The sequence below is a fragment of the Erpetoichthys calabaricus genome, chromosome 15 (assembly GCF_900747795.2).
Source record: "Erpetoichthys calabaricus chromosome 15, fErpCal1.3, whole genome shotgun sequence".
NCBI lineage: Eukaryota > Metazoa > Chordata > Cladistia > Polypteriformes > Polypteridae > Erpetoichthys > Erpetoichthys calabaricus.
Window position 1 is genome coordinate 59,263,472 of NC_041408.2, and position 23,981 is coordinate 59,287,452.

The 23,981-nt window shown below is 40.2% G+C and overlaps 1 protein-coding gene across 2 annotated transcripts in view; it reads right to left on the reverse strand.

Moving 5' to 3' along the window:
- The window catches only part of LOC114665659 (FERM domain-containing protein 6-like), a 71,477-nt gene that overhangs the window by 30,526 nt on the left and 16,970 nt on the right, over positions 1 to 23,981 (reverse strand). The window contains exons 2-4 of one of the 2 annotated variants that reach the window (XM_028820268.2): positions 9,563 to 9,753; positions 8,898 to 8,988; positions 733 to 812 (exon numbers count right to left, since the gene is read on the reverse strand). In XM_028820268.2, coding sequence (XP_028676101.2) covers positions 733 to 812; positions 8,898 to 8,988; positions 9,563 to 9,631 — 240 coding nt within the window. In that variant the 5' untranslated portion in view covers positions 9,632 to 9,753. Of the gene's footprint in view, positions 1 to 732; positions 813 to 8,897; positions 8,989 to 9,562; positions 9,847 to 23,981 lie in introns of those variants that run through there. The other variant, XM_051919352.1, reaches the window with a different exon arrangement.

Here is a 23,981-nt window from a genome sequence, read left to right on the forward strand (position 1 = left end):
AACAACACAGGACAATATGATAATGTCTCATATAACACATTTAATCATGTTAAGGGTAAATTATAATAAGTCTTTATAACAATGTGTAATTAGGAGTTTTGCTTTAATAGTCACCTTTAATATCATGGTGTTATGCCGAGATAGATCCAAGGTGTGTGATTATAGCACTTAAGTTCTTTGTCATTGTCTCCTAACAGTCGATACCACACATCTGAATGTTCATGCTACCTCATGTAGTCAATTTAATACTAAAAGAAGGGCACCATACCTGGCTGTGTTTCACTTTAAAATAAAGATTGCTGCTGTAGTATTTCACTTTCATTGGAAGGTAGATGTGTGTTCCTTTGAAAACAAGCTGGGAATGATATCACGTTTCTGGCCAGCTTTCTCATGTGTTATGTAATAAGCATAATGGTGGCCAACCACACTGTAAATAACAGCTCTGATGTTTTTCCTGTGTAGATAAAACTGGTGCATAGGAATGGCAATTAAGCCAAACAACCACTTTCTGGAAAGTGCAGAATAGCAGGTTTTCTACAATCTACATATGAGTCACACTTTATTATGATTTAAAGACTTTACACTGAAGAGCCTCACAAGGTATCATTTTACAATATGTTTGTATTATTCCAGGTGATACCACAGAAGAAAGTGCATACTGTACAATCGATGGTGCATGATTATCAGCCTGTATCAAAAGCTCCATTCCATGACAGCAAGCGGGTTACTTACTTTGACGGATTCTTTTTTCCATTCCTTAGAAAAGTACTTGGACAGCTTTTGTTCCAGATCAATAAAAATAGACTCATTATCTGCAATAAAATAAATAAAACATTTAGGTTATTAAACCCTAGTATCAGGTCATTAGTGGACTAGTGTCTTTAAATTCAATAAACATGAAACTCACTGAGTATTATGACAAGCTTCTTTTGATGGGATTTTATAGTGATAGGCACTATAAAATAGTAAGAGACAGGCTTCATTATGCATCTCTCTTTGGTTTATAGAAAAAAATATTTTGTACAGTTAACACTGTACAGTATGTAAAGTAAAGCACGTTGGCATAGTGTTCACAAGTACAATTGTTTATATATTCATAATACAATATGCATGTAATGGCTAATAGTTGGCAGCTGTCCAAATGGTTGCAAGAGGCAAGGGCAATGCCAGAATGGCACAGCGCAAATTAAAGTTCAGCAAACAACATTCAGGGAAAAGTTAAGACCCACAATAACAGAAGAAGCAATCGTGCATATATCACTGGAAAAATGCATACACCTCTTGGGTCTATAGATCACCCAAATATAAGCATACTAACATAGGATAATGTTGGGAGAAGGTGATGCAAATGTGGGCCAGGATGCCAAACCATCTCTTTAAAAAGAGAGTGAGGCCAACAAGGGGAACACCATAGATGGAAATTGAAGGCTCAAGGTATAGGGATACTAGGACCCTCTAGAAAAGAGTTTTATCCAGTTGTCCCTGGAGCGAACAGAACTCTGTCCTTAACCTAAAAGTGATTAGTGACAAGTGGCCCTGGATGGAATCTGAAGCATCCTAAATGCAAGGAGATATTGGAGTGCAGTGTAAGTAGTAGAAAGGGGGCTAACAGTGACTGGACAGGAGGGAGGGGACAGAAGAAAGGGAGAGGGAGACAACAGGAGATGAGAAGACAAATGTTTTGGTGCTGGAATGGTAGGTTTTGTGGATGAACATCCTATTTAATAGATATGGGCTTAAAAATTGTTTAGACAAAGCCAAAAAGTCTATAGATTTGTTCTTTTGCACCCATTTGTTTGCTTGTACTTTAAGTAGCCCTATGTTCACCTTTCCCTGTAGTTGCTCTCGTTTATAAAAGTGACGTATCACCATGTAGGAGCATGTATGTTTTATATATTATACTAGCCAACCCGCGGCGTAGCATACGCTGCATAATTATGTATTGATGGGTGAACACTTCCTGAAAGACACAGTTGTCTAAATGACTTTGGTTTTGAGGATACGACTGTAGGTGAATGAAAAGATGGAACTCTGGAGAGGCAACATACAATACAGCGTTTTACACACTGCATACAGCGATTCACATCGAAGCATAGACACTGCTAAGACCATGGGATACCCCTCGCAAACTGTTTTACATGCTGCATACAGCGATTCACATCTGCAACAAACAAATTGTTTTAAATGCTGCATACAGCGATTCACATCCGCGACAAATATGATTCTTCTTAGATGGTCCTGTCGCGTCCACCCTTGCTCTCGAAGCATACACACTGCCTGGTCATGTGCCCGCTCATAAGAGCAACTAACAGAGACCCGCCCACCAACTGTAAGACCATGGGATACCCCTCGCAAACTGTTTTACACGCCGCATACAGCGATTCACATCCGCAACAAATATGCTTCTTCTTATGGGGTGGGTTTGAGGATATGACTGTAAGGGAACTCTGGAGAGAGCAACATACAATTGTCTGTGACTGAAAACTGGAGGACCGCCGCCACGCCCCCACCTCCTAGAGCGAGGGACGGGGCTGGACTGCAGTCGAGGGCGGAACGGGGTGTAAGGGGTAGGACGCCTAGTGAGGACGATGTATTGATGGGTGAACAGTCATCTCTTAGTCATCGTTCAGTACGCACTGCCTGCTCATGTGCCTGCCCCCAACTCCTCACCTGAATTGGTTTCGTCTGTTTACAGTCCACATGCTCTTGTGAGTCACGTTGACTATTCATTTTCCACACACCGCCTCAGTCAGTTTCGCATCTGCTACAGTCCACACGCACCTCTGAGCCACGTTGACTTTTCATTGTTCTGTTTGTCCGGGCCAGGTGAGGTTTCCCGTGTTGAATCTAATTCAGCCAAAGGCTCCATTCCTGGTGGTGCCCTTCCATCAATTCCTTTAAGTTTCAGCTTTGCAACCATACTCCCCCCGGAACCCAAAGACTTTGGTTGCCCGGCGGATCATGGGAATAACGCCGCCAGATCGCCAGTCGGCATCGTTTATGGTCAGAACTACGACGGTATGTGATTGTCTTGGAACCTCCGACTTTCGTTCTTGATTAATGAAAACATTGTTGGCAAATGCTTTCGCTCTTGTGCGAATTGTTGGTGGGCGGGGCTCTGACGTGCGTGTGCCATGGTCGGCTGCTTAGTGAATTGTTGGCGGACGGGGCTCTGAGTTGGCGGTCGTGGCTGTCTTGAGTGCGTCTTGCTTGCCATGGACTTAGTGAATTATATATATATAGATATTTATAATCTATACATATTAATAAAAGGCAAAGCCCTCACTGACTGACTGACTGACTGACTCATCACTAATTCTCGAACTTCCCGTGTAGGTGGAAGGCTGAAATTTGGCAGGCTCATTCCTTACAGCTTACTTACAAAAGTTAGGCAGGTTTCATTTCGAAATTCTACGCGTAATGGTCATAACTGGAACATGTTTTTTGTCCATATACTCTAATGGAGGAGGCGGAGTCACATATTGCGTCATCACGCCTCCTACGTAATCACGTGAACTTAAAACAAGGAAGAGATTTACAGCACGAGTCAAACGCAGGAACGAAGGTAAATGACGTTAATTTTTGAGTGTCTTTTAATACTGTGTAAGCATACATATTAACACATGTACAATTAAACGTGTGCATTTACGGGGTGATTTCTCAGGCTTAAAAGCTCGCCTTTTATCAAACGCGGGAACAAAGGTAAATGACGTTGTTCACTGTCTTTTAATACTGTGTACGCATACATATTAACACATGTGCAATTAAACGTGTGCATTTACGGGGTGATTTCTCAGGCTTAAAAGCTCGCCTTTTACTAAAAAGGTAAATGCAAAACTATTTTCAATCATTCTATGATCTGCTTCTCACAACTGAAGGCACCGTGGCTGATGTTACGTCACTTGATGGCCAACCATAAGCGTTACCTGGTAGGTAACCAGCCACTCACTTCACTCCCTTACGGGAATCGAACCTCTGAGGTTTTCTTTTGTTCTTAATTAAAATTTAAAAGCAATACTTCACCGCTGCTAAGCCCCTGTAGCGCTGACGTCCGAGGTTCGATTACCGTAAGCAAGTGCAGTGAGCCTGATGAGCCAAGAATAAGGGGGAAAGACGTGTTGCGTACTCTTTGCATTATTTGACAGTAAACTATTTTCAACCATTCTATGATCTGCTTCTCACAACTGAAGGCAACCGTGGCTGATGTTACCTCAGTTGCTGGCCAACCATAAGCGTTACCTGGTAGGTAACCAGCCACTCACTTCACCCCCTTACGGGAATCGAACCTCGGACGTCAGCGCTACAGGCAAAGCCCCTAAAATTGCGCCACGCCGTGTGGTTCGTTTATTTGACAACATGTAGATCGGGGTAATTACATTCCGCGCCACGGCGTGTGGTTCGTTTATTTGACAACATGTAGATCGGGGTAATTACATTCACGGCATTCGTAGTCTGATTCACAATCTGATTGTATGGGTGGTTACCTACCAGGTAACGCTTATAGTTGGCCACCAAGTCAGGTCGAAGTGATCACTCGAGAGTGAAGGCAGCTTCACAAAAAAACAGATCCTTAACAAACTGTTATTAGTATATTTTCCCTCAATTTAAAAAGGCTTTCTTTTCTTCTTATAAACTTATTCAGTTTATTACATAGAAAATCACCCGAAAAATCCCGGACCATCGAGAAGTGTGCGAACTGACGACTTGAAGAATCGTCTTCACGCCGAACTGGAATCGTCCCTGTATAAATTAAAGTCATCCAGACGATCTGGATCTGCATAATTAGATCTGGATCACCCTGTACTGACAAGAGGCAACTTCCTGCTATGTGCGTAACAGTACAAGCAGGCTTGCTATTGAGAATGTATGGGGGCAGCGAGGGGCGGTTCATCATCAGCCCACCTCACAGTCACCTCCACTATAGTATGCTGCCTGCAGCATAAGCAACACCACCACCTCCATTCAACACGCAGCCATCCGAGGCACACTACAATGCTACCCCCCGCCGCCCCGTTCAGCCACAACCGGATCACCGCTTGCAGCATTACCAGCCGCGCACCTAGAACGAATGGAGCAGCCGTGTGTGGTGGGCGGGCAATGAAACCACTTGCCGCTGGGAGCCACCGGAGGGACACTACACTGCGCATGCAGCGAAATCGCCCCCTCCAGCCACCGCTTGCAGCGTCCGCAGACCGAAGATGACGGAGCGGCAGTTACTGGGGCGCATGCGTCGCATCTGCGGCCCAGTTCGTATGTCGTAGGTCGAATGTCCGTAACCTGGGGACTACCTGTGTACTGTATGTGAAGAGAGTAATATGCTTCGACTGAAATTGTAACTTTGTGGTATGAGAGTTTCACAGGCTTTACTACACACATTATAATTTCAATATATAAACCATATCAGTGTGCAGGCTAGGCTTGGAGAATTAGGGCAGTGACTCAGTTGTTTTTCGTTGATGCTTTCATTTTGGTTTAGTTGACTTTCTGTGCAGTGTGTGCTAAAATGGTCTGCAACTGAATGTGAGAGAAGAGAGTCAGGACTTCCAAATCTTAGGTCACAATTCTCTTTCAGAAAAGACTGGCTTAATCTTAACTGGTGACAGATAAGTGTCAGTCCCAAGGGAGTTATAGTACTACTGTAAATGTAAAAGATATCATGAAAAAGAACGTCTATTGGGTGCACGAGTGGCTATACTGCAGGCATTCTACCAGACAGTGATGGTGAAGCATGAGCCTAATGTTGCTTCCCTGTAACTCTTATATGGTGCCTATTAAACTAATACATACATCTTTGGAATAGAGGAAAGAAAGATGAACCTGAAGAAATGCCCAAAGAGACACATGGTGAAGATATAAACTATATAAACTCCACATACATAGTAGACCCCGGACCTAAACATCTATATTCTCGGTTATGGTCATAAGCTTTAGGTAGCAATCAAAAGAGTGAGATTTCAGGGCTCTGCAAGGGGCTTAACATTGAGTATCTATAATAAGGATTGTCCATGAGTCCTTCCTGTAGAAGATATACTAGTTGTGGTCTACTGGGGGGAGACCCTGTGTAGCTGGGGACACAATGGACAATTTTATCTCTTAACTACCCCTGGAGCAATGGCAATTCCCCATGAGGTGCTGGAAAATGTAGTTAAAAAAATCTATTCTACATTGACATGCCCAGTGTGTTACCATTATTGAAAATGAGATAAGGTATTTCAGAAACCATAAAATTGCCTGATATTTCATTTGAAATATTAGGCAATTAGACTACTAAAACAATGAAAGCACAGGTTAAAGCTAAAGTTGGTCCTTTTATTCAAAAATATATACAATCAGGAAAAAAAACTAACTGACAAGAGCAAGACTGAAAAGGACAATAAGGCATAGCAACAATGACGCATGAGAAGGACAAGAACAATGCGAGAGTTCAGCTGTAAATTATTTGCTTTGTTTCTCCTACTAGTCTGAGAAACAAAAAATGTGATTAGGAAACCAGACATAATAGTTTGTCCCATGCTCCTGAGAACAGTATTATTTATAATTTGAGGGGGAAAATATTAAACAAAAATAAGGTTCTAACACTGCCAAAAGCTGCACAGCAGAAATTCTGTTTAATTAAACATTAAGAAAAACAGTAAAAGAATGAGATATTGAGGATTAGTTACGCATTAATTTATTTTATATCTGTAACAGAAGAAAAACAAAATATACAGTGTCCTGGATGGATTGGAAAGTGGTATGTTCAAAGTCCACAGATAATCCCTTGCACTAACCTGAGCAAATCATAGGATTTATATGACCTTATGGGTGGCATAGTTGGCAGGTGTTCCCCATGTTTTCATAGGTGTTTCTGTGGGTCTTCCTCCCACATTATAAAGACACATATTTTTTTGTTTGAAAACTTTTAAATTGGCCTGGTATAAGAAAGTGCACGAGTGTTTTAACATGCATTGGCAAGCCTTTCAGGTTGGGATCCTGCCAGGATAGGCTGCAAACCCTTATAACCCTGAATTATAAACAGGTGTGCTACAAAATTGATTGTTCTTATTTGTATATTACACTTTACTGGTAAAGTACTTAAAGATAAAGTCATAATAATATAAAATGAAGACTACTTAATATTTGTACACACACTACACACTTTAAATTCAGACGACTAAATTAAACTGAGAAAAACAACTCCACTGGTTTTGCGTGAGACACCTCTAATAGTAAGTATGCGGTTTTCTGTCTTAAGTCACAGGAATTGTTTTATAGTCTGTGTATTACTGGCTCCTTGTTCAACCCCTCAAACTAAGGAATTCCAGACTGCATTCTTTTTTTAAAGGAATGAGTAAGGCTTGGACAAATAACAAAGAGCCTTTGTCAACCAGGTAATCTGCAAGCAAAATACCAAAATTTATTTGGTATTTAAAAAAACAAACAAACAAATACCATAATTTCCATGAGCAAAGACAAAAAAATAAGAGAGTACATTTTAATCAATCCAAATACGAGATGGATGTGTAGTTGAGTGCAGCTGTAGCACAAATTGAGCGAGACAAGCTGGAACCTGTCTCAGACAAACACATGGTAGCTCGTTATGTGAATGTATAGCGTGAATGTACCACAAAACTAAGTTTGTCTGCGTGGGTTGAATGAGCAAGTGCTAAAAATGTAAAAGTGCCTGCATGTGCCATCTCACCATGTGCAAGTTACATTTGCCTACTTTCCTACCAACTCCCGTGGCTGTGGTTGAACTTGAACAGGGCGGACTGCTTTATACACACACACGCACAAACACAAACGTCACTCGAAATGAGAACTAAGGTGCATGTAATTGTTGAAAAATTTTTAAAAGGGCATGCATGTGCCATCTACTGGCTGTGGTTGAGCGTGAGCAGAGCAGACTGCTTCATACACACACACACAGGTTTTTTGTTTATATATGTCTAATATGTACTGTATATGTATAAACTGTACTCCAAAATGTATTTATTATCAGTCCTGCCAAATATAGGCCAGTTTTTTGGGGTCTGTATTGCTAACAAGCCAACCTATATTTTTTAATGGAAAAGTAAGTGCACATAGCGATTTCTTTATAAAATATGAACAAGTGCATCAAATAAAGAAAAATCTTTGAAAACCAACTGCAGATAATACAGACATTAATTAGGAAATCTGGTTTAGAATTGTGGGTTGCTAAAGCCTGGCATCATCACACGTGAGGAAGGAACCAACCCTAAATAAGGAGCCCAATCAGAAACTGAACATATAAATGAATAAATGGAGAACCCAGTTGATCACTCAGCTTTGCAAACTAGCTGAGGCAATAAGATGGTGTGTGAATTCATTTTATTGTTGCTTTGAAGGATCTGTTTTTTTTCCCCATATGGATTTGGCTGATGACTATATGTTAGTCCACTTTTAATAACTAAAATGTATGTGCTACTCAGCCATCTCTGGAGCAATTGCTATGAAAACCCAGTTGCTTAAAGTTATGGAGAACACAAGTCTCCATGTGCTTTTCCCAACAACAAGACCTGCTATGGATTATGCATCCTCTCACTGCTTAGCCCTTCGAGTCAAATAATGGTTGTTGCAAACGCAGGGAAAGCATGAAATGGAATACAACCAGACACTGGTAAAAACATCTGTTTCTTCCGATTCTAGGGATTTGCTCCTCTAGATTAAAAACAAGAAAAATTGGAGTATCCAGATAAAATTCATATAGAGTTCCAAAGTCATGATGCTGGATCCATGTCGTTACAGTGCTACCATTGTTCCAAGAGAAAGATGTACATAACAGATACTGTAGCAATATTGTATAAGATTTGTTTTAAAATTTCAATCTAATACAATTCTAAATGTAAATGTATGTAAGGACTATGTAGGTTGATCTATCTTTGAAACCTACTCACCTTTAAGAACACTCAAGCCAAAAAAGTGTGGATCCTTAATACTCAGTTGTTCACAAACACAGCTGAAGAGCTCATGACCAAGTGCTTTGACCTGAAAATAGAGAGACCAGTAATTTTCACATAGGCAAATTCAAGGTCATCAAAAATAAACCACACGTGGTAGTTATTTATAAAATATTAGACAAAGAAGCCGGATCTTATAAGATGTTTATGGTGCACTATAGTATGCTATAGTACATTATTACACTAATCATATGATATTTTCAACTGAAGGGTTCACTTTAACATTTTTAAAAATCCGTATTTATACATAAACACAAACAACTTACAAGAAATGAGCCCTTGCTGCAACTCTCATTCTGTGAACATTTAATTTTTTATTTAAAACCTGCCAAAAAACAAAGTGTTGAACTGAACTATCTACTTAATATAACACTGAACCCACTGAATCTCCTCAGGTCTGGAGCTGGAAGGGTAAAACCTCACCAGAAAAAGAAGAAAGTCAGCTAATTGTTTTGTGTGGTTTTTCAGTTTTCTTTTGCATTCCCCATTTCTGTTAATGTCCAAGTCAAACAGTTGTTTTTGTTTTCTGTTTTTATTTTACTCATATTACTTTCAAATTACACTTGGTATGGTAATTTAGAAGGTAGAATCAAAATACTTACACCAACGGTAACACTGAGTTGCTCATTATTGGGCACTTGCACACAAACAACTCGCTCCTGCTTGCTCATGATGACCAAGGAAACTGTTCAAGATTCAAAGATAAAGTCTACTTTTAATTACTATCACAGACTTCAAACACTGTAATTTCTTCAGTCGGTGTTAACCAAAGGCTGAGCTACATACATTTTACCTATGGGGAAAAAAACAATAACAGAACAATTATTCATATGTAATGCTCAGGTCATAGTACAGGATCAAAATATTATTCCAAAGCCAAGATTTTCTATCTGTCTATTTTCTGAGCTCCCTTTTCACACAAAGCAGTTGCTGTGAGCCCATCCTGGTAGGTTAATTTGGACATGATGATGAACCAAACATGTCTTTGAAATATTTAAGAAAACTGGGCTTCCTGGAGAAAACCCAAATGGACAAAATTACAATATGCAAAATCCAGTGAATGGAAACCTGGTCTTTACATCTATGAGGTGATCATGTTATTTAATGTGTCAACATTTTGTTATTAAAGTTTTTAAAAAGTTTTTTTTTTTTTATTATAAGTAAACTCAATGTAAATCACTGCACATTGATTCTAAACAAAAACGAATGACTTCCCATCAACGGTGATAACGGTCACTTGCAGGCTATAAAAGTTTACCAGTCAGTCATACAGTATTTTGTTCTCTAAACACCATTTTCAAATACCGGGCTTCAGTTTCCCCGGAAGGCTTTATCTCTTCCACCTTAATGTACTCTGTTGACTAAGTATTTATGCTACCACTTGCATTTTTTCTTTATTGTTTGATACCTCTGTAGTTTTTGTGAAATACTCAACAGAAGCTCATCAGAGCTTAACATGCAATGTCCACACATCCATCCATTTTTCTACTTATAAAATTAGGGTTGTGGGATTAGAAGGTTTCAATGAACATTTTATTACAATTCAATAAAATACCAGTTAAAATCCTCATACACCCATGAAGCGTCCTGCATATCATCATATAACAAGCAACCTTTACGTTTTATAGTATCTTGTTATAAAAACACCACTATAAACTGCTTTTACAAAAATAAAGATATAGGATAATTGTTCACATGTATTTTTGTTCGAATCTGAGCACAGCGTGACTTTCTAGGGTCACACACTTAGTCAGAGTGGTGGAATGAAACAGCAAGGACACTCCTATTTGAGGTTCCAATGCCTTCATATAGAGTACTTCTGTCAAAAACATCAAAATCAGCCCCTCATTCAATGCCACTGTTTCCAAGGTTGCATTTGAAAGTTCAAAGCACACTTAATCAGTGATAACTGATGTTGATTTAAACAGGCTCTTAGAAAGAACAACCTGTCCTTGTAGGAAATGAAGCAGTCAGTTACAAGATTGCTATTAGAGCAGAAAGTAAAGACCAAGTCATACAGATATCAAAAGGACCTGAAAGGAACATTAACTCTACAGTAAAGCAATCCAGATAACAAAATACTTCAGTACTAAGAAGGCATAATGGCTTACACACTTGCTTCCCCAATAAGAGCACAATTCACTTGTGTTTTTATACACCATCAATTACACAAAACTTATGACCTGACAACAGACCCAGTATCCCCTTATTGCATAAATTGATCTGTAATTCATTGTTGCAGTTGGCTGGAAACTATTCCAGCAGCACTAGGCACGAGAAGGGAGCAAATCAAGGGTGGAATGCCAGCCCGTCCCAAAGCACACTCATGCACACATTTGCACTCACTCATAAGGAGCCAACTAAAACTTACTAAATGACCTAATTAGAGCATTTTTGAAAACTATCAGTAAAACTGTAGAACACAAGTGGAGATCCACAAGACATGTAAAGAACATGCAAGCTTGATAGACCACTCTTCATTTCTGTCCTGACAGGTGGCGCAGAGGTAGTGCTGCTGATTTGCAGTAAAGAGACTGTGGAAGATTGTGGGTTCCCTTCCTGGTTCCTCCCTGTGTGGATAGCTCTTTGAGTACTGAGAAAAAGCGCTATATAAATGTAATGAATTATTATTATTATTATTATTATGTAACTTCTTCATAAAGCATCCATCCTGTTAAAACATGAACTCTCACATTTCCATAAGCCTTGACCCCAAATTTGGCTTTTACTTTATAGATTGAGTAAGCCATGGAACATTAGTCCAACTGCCCATGTTACAATATTAGATATTCATACATTTGTTGATTTTTATTAATCTACTTTTTGTGGAAACTAAGAGCCAATCTTTGATACATCATGCACAAGGTAGAAACCAAAGGTAGAGTGAAAACTTGGTTATCTTAAGGGTTGGGTCACACACCAAAATGCTCTATTATTAGGCCAACTTAGATATCAAATGAACATGCAAATTCATAAAATGGAGTGGGAGCACCAAAGTACAATCAAAATCCAAATGGACACAAGTGGAACATTTAAATGTCATACAGACAACAGCTACCCTGGGAATTGAAATCTGGAACTATGAGGATTCAACATGAACCACTTGTTGAGTAAGCTTTATATATATCTATGGTATTGTGTATTTTACTATCTTTTATTGTTATTCCATATAATGGTGTGGTGTATTCTGGTGTGGTTATCATTGTGTACTGCTCACAAAAATTAAAGGAACACTTTTAATCAGAGTATAGCATCAAGTCAGTGAAACTTCTGGGCTATTGATCTGGTCAGTTAAGTAGCAGAGGAGATTGTTCATCAGTTTCAGCTGCTTTGGTGTTAATGAAATTAACAACAGGTGCACTAGAGGGGCAACAATGAGATGACCCCCAAAATAGGTTTAACAGGTGGAGGCCACTGACATTTTTCCCTCCTCATCTTTTATGACTGTTTTTTCACTAGTTTTGCATTTGGCTATGGTCCATGTCACTACTGGTAGCATGAGGCGATACCTGGACCATACAGAGGTTGCACAGGTAGTCCAACTTCTCCAGGATGGCACATCAATAAGTGCCATTGCCAGAAGGTTTGCTGTGTCTCCCAGCACAGTCTCAAGGGCATGGAGGAGATTCCAGGAGACAGGCAATTTCTCTAGGAGAGCTGGACAGGGTTGTAGAAGGTCCTTAATCCATCAGCAGGACCGGTATCTGCTCCTTTGGGCAAGGAGGAACAGGATGAGCACTGCCAGAGCCCTACAAAATGACACCCAGCAGGTCACTGGTGTGAATGTATCTGACCAATCTGAAAGGGGCTTCATGAGGGTGGCCAGAGGGCCCGACGTCCTCTAATGCAGGGGTTGCCAACTCCAGTCCTGGAGGACCACTGTGGCTGCAGGTTTTCATTCTAACCCTTTTTTAATGAGTGCCCTGTTTGTGCTGCTAATTAACTGCTTGTGAATTCATTTTAACTGAATTGCTTTCCATGGATGCTTTCTTAAGATTCGTTCCCCTGAATTTCTTCATCATACCTCTGAATTGCTTCATTTCTTTCCTTAAATGGCACCCAAACAGAAATGAAATGTGAAGTGAGGGAGTCAACAGAAGACCAACTAAGTCAGGGCTTCAAACTCCAACCAATTTCACTCCAACCAGCGGCTTAATGAGGTGCAGATTCTTGTCTTTAATTAAACCCGTTATTTAATTCCGTGGCTTGTTCCTGCTCTCGTGGTACATTAGCAGACATTTCTGAAATTGTTTTGATTGTTGATTTTCTCTTTCTAAGAGCACTGTTAAAATGTTTTGGGGCCCTGAGCAGATCGGGATTCCTGAGACCTTCAGCTTTCTTTATTTTCAAATATTGTATGATGGACACCAGTTGTTTTGGCTCATTTTGTACCTCATTATTGTTTGGCTGCTTAATAATAAACAATTAAGGGGTCTAAGTCTTCAAGAGCAAGTCAATTGAAATTAGTTCCAAAGAAGTTAATTAGCAGCAAAAACAGGTCACTCATTAAGAAAAGGGTTAGAATGAAAATCTGCAGCCGTGGTGGTTCTCCAGGACCGTAGTTGGCTACCCCTGCTCCAGTGGGCCCTGTGCTCACTGCCCGGCACCGTGGACCTTGATTGACATTTGCTATAGAACACCAGAATTGTCAGGTCCACCTGTGCTTTTCACAGATGAGAGCAGATTCACCCAGAGCACATGTGACAGATGTTAAAGGGTCTGGAAAAGCCGTGGAGAACGTTATACTACCTGTAACATCGTTCAGCATGACCGGTATGGTAGTGGTCAGTGATGGTCTGAGGAGGCATATCCATGGAGGGAGGCACAGACCTGTACAGGCTAGACCAGGGGTGGGCAAATTCATTCCTGGAGGGCCGCAGTGGCTGCAGGTTTTTGTTCCAACCCAATTGCTTAATAAGAAGCACTTATTGCTCTAGAAACACTTCTGCTTCATTTTAGTTATCTCCCTCTTTAAGATTATGAACCCTTATTGCTTATTTAAGTCTTAAACAGCTGCATTCTCAGTTTTTAATTGCTCCTTATTATCAATAAGATGCAAATGTCAAAAGAAACCAGCAGTTATCCATTTTGCTTGTTACCCTTTACACCTGTGTGTATTTATCGTGCACTATTTGGCTTAATTAAATACTTGGAAGGAAAGAGAAAAGGGATTGAGAAGGATTGAGAATTTCCCATCCATTTTATACTTCAAAGTATTTGGATGATATCCTTAGAATGGAAAAAAAAAATCTAGGATATGAGAATGACTTGACATAGCAGAGTTAAAGCACTAACAAGCCATGAAATGTAATTATTGGCAAGGATTGTTTTCTAATTAAGCAACTGGGTTGGAACAAAAACCCGCAGCCACTGCGGCCCTCCAGGAATGAATTTGCCCACCCCTGGGCTAGACAACGACACCTTGACTGCCATTAGGTATCGAGATGAAATCCTTGGACCCATTGTCGGATCCTATGCTGATGCATTGGTCCTGGGTTCCTCCTGGTGCACAACAATGCCCAGCCTCATGTGGGTGAGAGTATGCAGGCAGTTCCTGGAGAATGAAGGAATTGATATCATTGACTTGCCCCCACGCTCACCTGACCTGTACGATTTTGAGTTGCTGCAATGAAATTTCGACAAAATGGACTAGCCCGACTCATCATTTTTTCACTTTGATGTTCAGGTTGCCTTTGAATGCAGCCTTCTGTAGGTTGATAATTTTCATTTCCATCCAACGATGTAGTATCCTTTCGTTCCTAACACATTACCCATTCCATATCAGTATAGACATCCAGCATGATTTTTTTCCCCATTGAGATCTGATGTATTTTCAAAGTGTTCCTTTAATTTTATTTGAGAAGTTTATGATGGTGGTAACAAGAGGGAAAATTCCAAGCAACTACACTGTATGACAAGAACATTTTGAATTCTGTTATTTTTAAGGATGAACACATACTTAACTAAGTACTCCACAGTCATCTCTTACAAACAAACTTCCAAAAAAAAAAAAAACACATGCAAAGATGGTGTCACAAGGTTACATTTATAGCATAAAAATAAGGGAAAGCTATCCTAATAAAATTAAATTCCAATCTAGTTTTATATATGTACAGTGGAACCTCGGTTCATGAACGTCTCAGTACACATACAAATCGGTTTACGACCAAAAAGTTCGCCAAACTTTTGCCTTGGTTCACCACCACACACTCGGTATACGAACAAGCCAGGTTCCCTTTCGGTTTGTACATGTTAAGTCTCTCCCTGTGCATTTCCTCTGCAGCGAGCAAGAGAGAGAGCCAGAGCGCGAGACACACACACAGGCAGCACACACACAGGCCGCACGAGAGAGAGCCGCACACACACACAGGGAGTGAGAGAGATAGAGCCTTGCACACACACAGGCAGCGCCAGAGAGAGAGCTGCGCACACACACACAGGCTGCGAGAGAGATAGAGCCATGCACACACACAGGCAGAGAGAGAGGTAGAGCCGCGCACACACACAGGCAGGGAGAGAGCCACGCACACACACAGGCAGCGCCAGAGAGAGACAGACGCGCACACACACAGGAGCGCGAGTGAGGCGCACACACACACAGGTGCTCCAGGCTCGCAAGAGAGAGAGAGCGAGCGAGACAGGGAGGGACACATAAGGTAGAGAAGGCTTGTTTTTGTTTTCAGTTGTTTACAGTGATCGGTTCGTAGCATGCATTGTTGCAGTGTTACTTTTCTTGGTGGTTTATTAAATTACGGATTTTTCAAATGTTCATTTTTTCCCCTGTGCTTAAAACTCATTAAAAAAATGTGTTTTTAGTGAGCGGTTCCTAGCACTATAGCACGAACTATTGCAGTGTTAGTTTTCCCTGTTGTTTAAGGTTTTCTCAGTGTTATTCAATGTTTTTACATTTAGTTTACTATTACGCTGTGCATTCTATGGTATAATTAACTATATTTGTGCTTAAGAAATTAAAAAAAATATATATTTACATACAGTTCGTACAGTATGGAATGGATTAATTGTATTTACATACAATCCTATGGGGGAAATTGCTTCGGTTCACGACCAAATCGGTTTACGACCAGAGTTTTGGAACGAATTATGGTCGTGAACCGAGGTTCCACTGTATATTTATATCTAGTGTGTATACACACACATTCATACATATATACAGGGCAGCAGAATAGTCACATATCCAAAGTGTTGGGTTAATTCCCTCTCCATTCACAATCTATGTAAAGTTTGCTGTTTTCGCTGTGTCTTCACAGGTCTTGTTTGGTAGCTCTAAATTGAGCCAGCTAGAGTGAATGTGTCCCAAGATGGACTAAGCTGATTCCTGCTTTGGCTACCCATGAGGGCATGCTGAGTGTTTTGGAGGAGCCTTTGAGGAACAGATTGGGTGGGATGAATAGCAGTAGTCACTAACACAGTGTATTTTTCCATTCCTAGTATAAAAGAACAAGCCTACCACCAGCCAATGATGGTGTGATTTTCCGTTGACTGCCAACTCTGCTGCTTCCAGTTGAATTTAATAAAAAAAAAACAGCAAGAAAAAGAATCACTTCAACTTCAGGTTAATATCTTTGTCAAATTTGCATGATTTCTCTGTGACCTTAAGGTTTTTCTTCCAGCAGACTGAGCTGACCTGTCGTAAATGAGAGTATCCTGTGGTGTCCTGGGTTAGTTCCCAAAATGCTGTTGATGCTGCTGGGGGTAGGTTCAGGGATACAATAATGCTGTAATGAAAAATGCAGCTGTGGAAAATGGATGGAAGGTTTTTATATGTATATGCATAAGTGGGGATATACACGTGAGCATGCCCTGTTATGGACTGGTGCTGCCAGTTTAGATTTTCAACCCTGGATTTAGCAGGTTAAGGCAATGGTTCTATAAATATCTGTTACAACAGTATCTGCTTTTATATTTTTTTTAAACTTGCAACTGAAGCTTTACAAGGTCCCCTCCCCTATACACTGGCTGTTTTTACTGATAAACTGAAACAAAGGTAAACTATCAGTTAGCCATCAATCTCATTAAAGTATTTATGGAATTTCACTCTGTCATTTAAACAGTGAAGCTGCCCATTTGCTGTACTTCCCTGTTATTACTTTTGATAAGGATGTCAGTATCTTCATTCAGCTTGATATCCAAGATTAACAAAGCTGGTGAAATTTAAACTACATTTTAAGAGTTGTATAAACTCAGTGTTTATTTGCCATACTCTCACTGACTCTACATTTTACTGCATAGCACTGCAACAAGCTACCAAATAACTACCAGTTTCAAATTCCAGTGACCACCTCCTCTCACAATACACACACGTCAGACCAGTTGGAAATGCTGCTCACATTCCTTTACTTGAATGAAAAGCAGAAGACCATTGACAATAACAACATTCTCTCACAATGGTGCTGTCTTTTTGCTAGGCTTTCATACTGAGACTCTGCCTGTTAAACAAACCAACACAGCAGGTGATACTGCAGCAAAAATCCGCATTTTGCCCTGCTCATCAAGTGATAGCTCTGTAAAAGCACAGATAAAGCTGTTGGAAGCTCCAAAGAAACGTGGGGGTAAAATTAAGGAGCCATAATTGTGTCACCGAGTTTATTGCAGGAACAGACTAACAAGCATGTCTGTATAAAATAAAACAAAAACCAACTGAAATGAGCTGGCAAACAAAAAAAAGGAGAGACTATTTTGGCCACTGATGTTTTGTTCTAGCTACATTTTGTAATTCAAAAAAACCTAAACCCAGTTTATGTAACAATGGTGATAGAAATGAGAAGTAACAATAAGACTCAATTTACTAAACACAACTATCCTTCCATAAACAGTTAGTAAAATATTATAAATAATTTAAATATTTAAAGTGGGGGAGGGCTGACAAATAGGTATGCTCCCTGGTTTCCAAGCTTGGTGTAGTTGGCAAGATTCTCTGACTCTCTTTTTGGTGGGATCCTGTGTTGAAGACCCTCAGACACCACTTCGTACAAAAGCTCCAGAGTAACAGCCCAGTTTACTTTTCTACAAATAATTGCCACAGGCTTTCCCTTGCACTCTGGACCAAAGAATATAAAGTCTTTTTCTTATTTATTTTCCTTTCTTTTCTTCTTCCTCTTGCTTTGCTTCTGTTCCAGTCTACTCCTCCACAGGCTTGTCCACTGACTCCCAATGAACTCCTGATTGAAGGGAGGTGGCTCCTTTAATACCAGAACTGAGCAGCACTTCTGGAGGCATGACCACACACTGAGGAAGTACCTCCAGATCAGGCATACCCTAGTCTCGCTAAAGCCAGACAAATAATATATACAACAACCATGAGTGAATTTTGCTTAAAACTGGGTGAGAACAATTAGACTGCTCATTAAATGTCACATTTTTAATCCAATCCAACACCTCATGAAGACAGTGCTCAAAGTAGGGATGGTGATTTTGAATTGCAAAGATCAGAGGTGCTCTCGTTAACTGTCTGATTAGAAATGCACAGAGTAACAAGTGACAGCTCCATTCTTAAAGCTCATCTAACCTACAGTGTAAAAGCCGATGGACCTATTGTGAATGATTTTGCACAATGGTGTTATCGCTACAATTTACGACTATATATTTCTATGGTTATAGATTTTAGGTGCTCTCTATCATCCACTGTCTCAACTTTAATTAAAGATGGTAGAGCAATACAAATATCTGAGAACAATACAGTAGAACCTCTGGTCATGAACGTTTCCAAACACGTACAAATCGGGTTACGATCAAAACGTTTGCCAAAATTTTGCATCTGTTCACGACCACACGCTTTGGTGGCGAACAAAAACACTGGCGGACAGTTTTCCTATGCGCCAATGATTTCCCATTCTCCATTTCCCATTTTCTTTTGTTTGCGTATACAGGGGCTAACAAAGCAGCTGACGTTGCAAAAGGAGTTACAATGTTAACCAAGCAGAGGTCTCAAGTGCTGGAAGAAGTGGAAAAACTGTTGCTAGTGTGGTTGAACGAGAAGCAACTTGCAGGGGATAGCGTAAGCGAGGCGATCATATGCGAGAAAGCCAGGAAGATTCATGGCGATTTGCTGAAAAAAAAAATCCTTTGAGTGGCGAAGGTGAGAAATTTAAAGCTAGTAGAGGTTGGTTTGAAAAGTTTCACAAGAGAAGTGGCATTTAATTTTTTCCCCTGTGCTTAAAATTCATAAAAAAAAGTGTTTACAGCGAGCGGTTCATAAGGGTCTAGCGCGAACTCTTACAATGTTAGTTTTCTCTGTTGTTCAAGGTTTTCTCAGTGTTATTCAATGTTTTTACATTTAGTTTACTATTATACTGTGCATTCTATGGTGTAATTAACTATTTTTGTGCTTAAAAAAAATATATGTTTACATACAGTTTGCACGGTCTGGAATGGATTAATTGTATTTACATACAATCTTATGGGGAAATTATGTTCGGGTCGCGTCCAGGGTTTTGGAACGAATTACGGTCGTGACCAGAGGTACCACTGTAATTGATAACAAACGAAACTTTGATATAAGCACAGCACAAATCTGTAAAAAAGGGCAGTCACAACTTTTTTTTCCCTAGCAAACTCACCATTTTAAAGTGGACAAAACCTTAATGGAACTTTTTTGAATCCATTGTTACATTCGCTTTAATCTGTTGGATTGGCAACATCAGCAATAAGAATATAAATAATCTTAACAACATTATAAAAATTTGCAGTAAAATTATTGGTTCACAGCAAACCTCTATCACTAAAATGTATTGCAAACAGGTTAGAAAGAAATCCATCTCAATTCTGTCAGACAGTAGCCATCCTATTTTCTTTAAATTTCAGTTGTTGCCATCAGGCTGCAGATTTTGGTTTCCAAGGGTAAAGAGCAACAGATTTAAGAACTCTTTTATTCCTAGAGCTAGGAGTATTTTAAATTGTGTTACTTGTAGGGATGCTGCTAAATGTTAAATTCTTCATTATTATTTTGTGTACTGTTGAAAATAAGTATTCTTCTTTGTATTGATCTTGAGTGTGTGTTTATGCAATAACAAGTCAAGTCAAGTTGGGGAGCATGCACTGGTACAGTGCACTGCTGCACCCACTACACAACGAAACAACTCGGTATCCCGGTTGGCAACCCCCCAGGCAGTCCCACCCTCCGGAAATGACCCTCTATCTGCCGCAGCCAGATGTTACGTGGGCGACCCCTTTGCCTGGTCCAGTCACTCGGTCCCCAACAATGAGGATATTATGAGCTGGATCACCCTCAGGGAAACACGCCACATGGCCATAGTGCCGTAACTGATGCTCCCTCACAATGCAGGTAATGTGCCTCATTCGGGACTCCATGAACAACCGCTCATTCAACACAAAGTCGAACCAATGGTACCCAAAGATTTTCCAGAGAGACACAGTACCAAAGTAGTCCAGTCTTCGCCTTAGGTCACTGGATAGCATCCATGTCTTGTAACCATATAGCAAGACAGGAAGCACCAGGACTCTAAAGACTTGGACCTTCGTTCTTTTGCATAGATATCGGGAGCACCACACACCCCTTTCCAGCGACCTCATGACCCCCCATGCTCTCCCAATCCGTCTACTGACTTCATAGGAAGAGTTACCAGAGACATGAATGTTACTGCTGAGGTAAGTAAATCTCTTGACAAGGTCGACACTCTCTCTGCAGACAGACACACTGCTGATTGTTAAATGCTGTGTCTTTGCTTATCTATTGGATCTCTGTAACACTGTCTACTGTTTTTTGTACCTTCCTGCTGCCCACAAATTTTTCTCTGGGATAATAAAGTCTACCTAAACCTAAGCCATCTTGATGTGAAACGTGTCACACAACTCACAAAATGAGCTATTACCAATTCACATTTAACTTAGCTGAGAACAGAGCCATGTAAAACAATTTGGGAGATGTTGTTCTACCATGTGAAGGAAAAATCATATTGTAGTCTGGAAGGTGAATGTGTGCTGAAGTATAGCACAAGAACACTTGTGTGTAGCTTTTCTATTTATTATCCTCTTACTCCAACTATTAGTTGGAAAAAAATGCCAGAGGTAATCTGTATCTCTGAGGATGGTTTATTAATTTGCCTCTTTTTAAAAGGTTTTTGTAGATTGTGGATTGATGATGTAAATATGATTTATGTTGGCCTATTACATACAGTATATAAAAGCTTAGCTCAGGTCTATGTATTCTTTCGTTCACTTCCTAATTCTACAGATCCTTTGCATAACAATAGGGGGTGAAAAATCAATTGTAGGACTCATCCGAATTCTTTGCATTACAAAACAGGGGTTATGGAAAGGTGATCAGAGTGTTGCACATCATACTGCTTTTTGAACTGCAACATCAGGTGCAGAGAGTTAAATGCTGGCTTCTTTAAGCCTGGGACGTGAAATGGGCAGAATGTTGTGAATACACACTGAATTTACTGGCAATTGTCACTAACAGACTGCAACACAGAAAACATGCTGTGGGTACTTAGAAAGCTGGCAAGATCCAAGGACTAAGTAAAGAAACTTTGATTCTCAAAGGCGCATAATAAACAGCAACAAAACCAATCAAGATAGAGCTCAGACCAAACTTTGACTTTAGATGATACAACAGAGGGTATAAAATATTTTTTTCAGTATTTCAACTAACAATTTTGTACACTGTGGGGTGTCGTAGACGCACATCACCTGGAAGATGCCAGATTTCCAAAGCCTTGGAAGAGTACTGAATGTTTACTTTCTCCAGGTCACCTTGTTACTCAAAAAATTCTCTTGAAATAGGAAGCCATGAAAAGATACAATGCTATTGTATGTTAATATACCTTTGTTAGAATTCAGTTGACAAAGAAGAAAACAAACAAATCACAAAGACATGCTACTGAATCTTTGATAAAAGGCTTTGTTTCCCCATCAGAACTTAACAATAAGTCCATCTAGGGGAAAATCTATTTGGTACCTTACAAAGCAGTCCACAAGAACTTACTCCACCTTTCCAGAACCCCAAACATTGAGAAGGTCCTCACACTAATTTACTCCAAAACAACATAAAATAATCAATCAGAAAAATGACACAAAGGTGGTGCCTAAAAAAGTAACTGTCATATAACCTGCCGTGCTTCTGCCCCTTTGAAAAATGATTATTGGAACACCACGTTAAGAAAAGATACCAACCACATATGCATTAACACATTTCCTCAAACCCCCAAAACTGAGACTGAAACTGTAATCTTACAGCACCATGACATTATTTTTAAATGGAACATTAGGAAAAGTAATTAACATCAAGGGCCACTAATAAAACAAAATAAATAATTAACAGACTTAATCAGCTGTGAAACAGTACATGTGCTAACTGAAAACGTCTACAGATAAACTTAGAAACAGCACACAAAAGCCTATCAATACTACCAGGTGTAAGTCAACATAAGGAAGGATTATTCACCCAAGTAATGCAAATTGAAAATGATTTCTCCTTCTTGAAGCCTTCACAAAAAGGTTGTCTTCATTCCTCTTATAAGTCAATAGTGATTCATTTCTGCTAAACAAATGTATTTCATCAGTGTAAGAGGCAAGCAAAGAAAGTAAGATGATTATACATGACCTCATATTATAATAGCTGACCATCCTATTAAAGACTATTAAATTTCCATACCGGATCGGTCGACCCCCGGGTTAATAACGACCACCACTAGTACTGTTAGCCAACAGGGTGCTGGCGGAAATTGGGCTACTGTTGGCCGAAGAAGGAGAAGAAGAGGGGGGAGATGTGTCCGGAGGCAGGAGGAGAGGAGGAAAGTAAAGAGAGTGGAACTGAGGGTAGGAACTTTGAATGTTGGCAGTATGACTGGTAAGGGGAGAGAGTTAGCAGATATGATGGAGCGAAGGAAGGTTGATGTATTGTGTGTACAACAGACTAAATGGAAAGGGAGTAAGGCCAGGTGGATTGGAGGCGGATTCAAGTTGTTCTATCAAGGTGTGGATGGGAGGAGAAATGGGGTAGGAGTTATTCTGAAGGAACAGTATGTCGAGTGTGTTGGAGGTGAAAAGAGTGTCAGGGAGAGTAATGATTATGAAGCTGAAAATTGGAGGTGTGATGATGAATGTTGTTAGTGCATATGCACAGCAAGATGGGTTCAATTGGTGAGAAAGAAGATTTTTGGAGTGAGTTGGATGAAGTGATGAACAGTGTACTCAAGGGACAGAAAGTGGTGATTGGAGCGGATTTCAATGGGCATATTGGTGAAGGGAACAGTGGAGACGAGGAGGTGATGTGTAGGTATGGTGTCAAGGAGAGGAATGAAGAAGGTCAGAGGATAGTGGATTTTGCCAAAAGGATGGACATGGCCGTGGTGAATACATATTTAAAGAAGAGGAAGGAACATAGGGTTACGTACAAGAGTGGAGGAAGATGCACACAGGTAGATTACATCCTATGCAGAAGAGTTGATCTGAAGGAGATTGTAGACTGCAAAGTGGTGGCAGGGCAAAGTGTAGTTAAGCAGCATAGGATGGTGGTCTGTAGGATGACGTTGGAGATCAAGAAGAGGAAGAGAGTGAGGGCAGAGCCAAGGATCAAATGGTAGAAGTTGAAAAAGGAAGACTGCATGGTTGAGTTTAGGGAGGAGGTGAGACAGGCACTGGGTGGCAGCAAAGAGTTACCAGACAGCTGGGAAACTACAGCAGATGTACTAAGGGTGACAGCAAGAAGGGTGCTTGGCGTGACATCTGGAAAGAGGAAGGAGGAAAAGGAAACCTGGTGGTGGAATGAGGAAATACAGGGGAGTATACAGAAGAAGAGGATGGCAAAGAAGAAGTGGGATAGTCAGAGAGATGCAGAAAGTAGACAAGAGTACAAGGAGATAAGGCGCAAGGTGAAGAGAGAGGTGGCGAAGGCTAAAGAAAAGGCGTATGATGAGATGTATGAGAGGTTGGACACTAAGGAGGGAGAAAAGGACCTGTACCGATTGGCTAGACAAAGGGACCGAGCTGGGAAAGATGTGCAGCAGGTTAGGGCGATAAAGGATAAAGATGGAGACA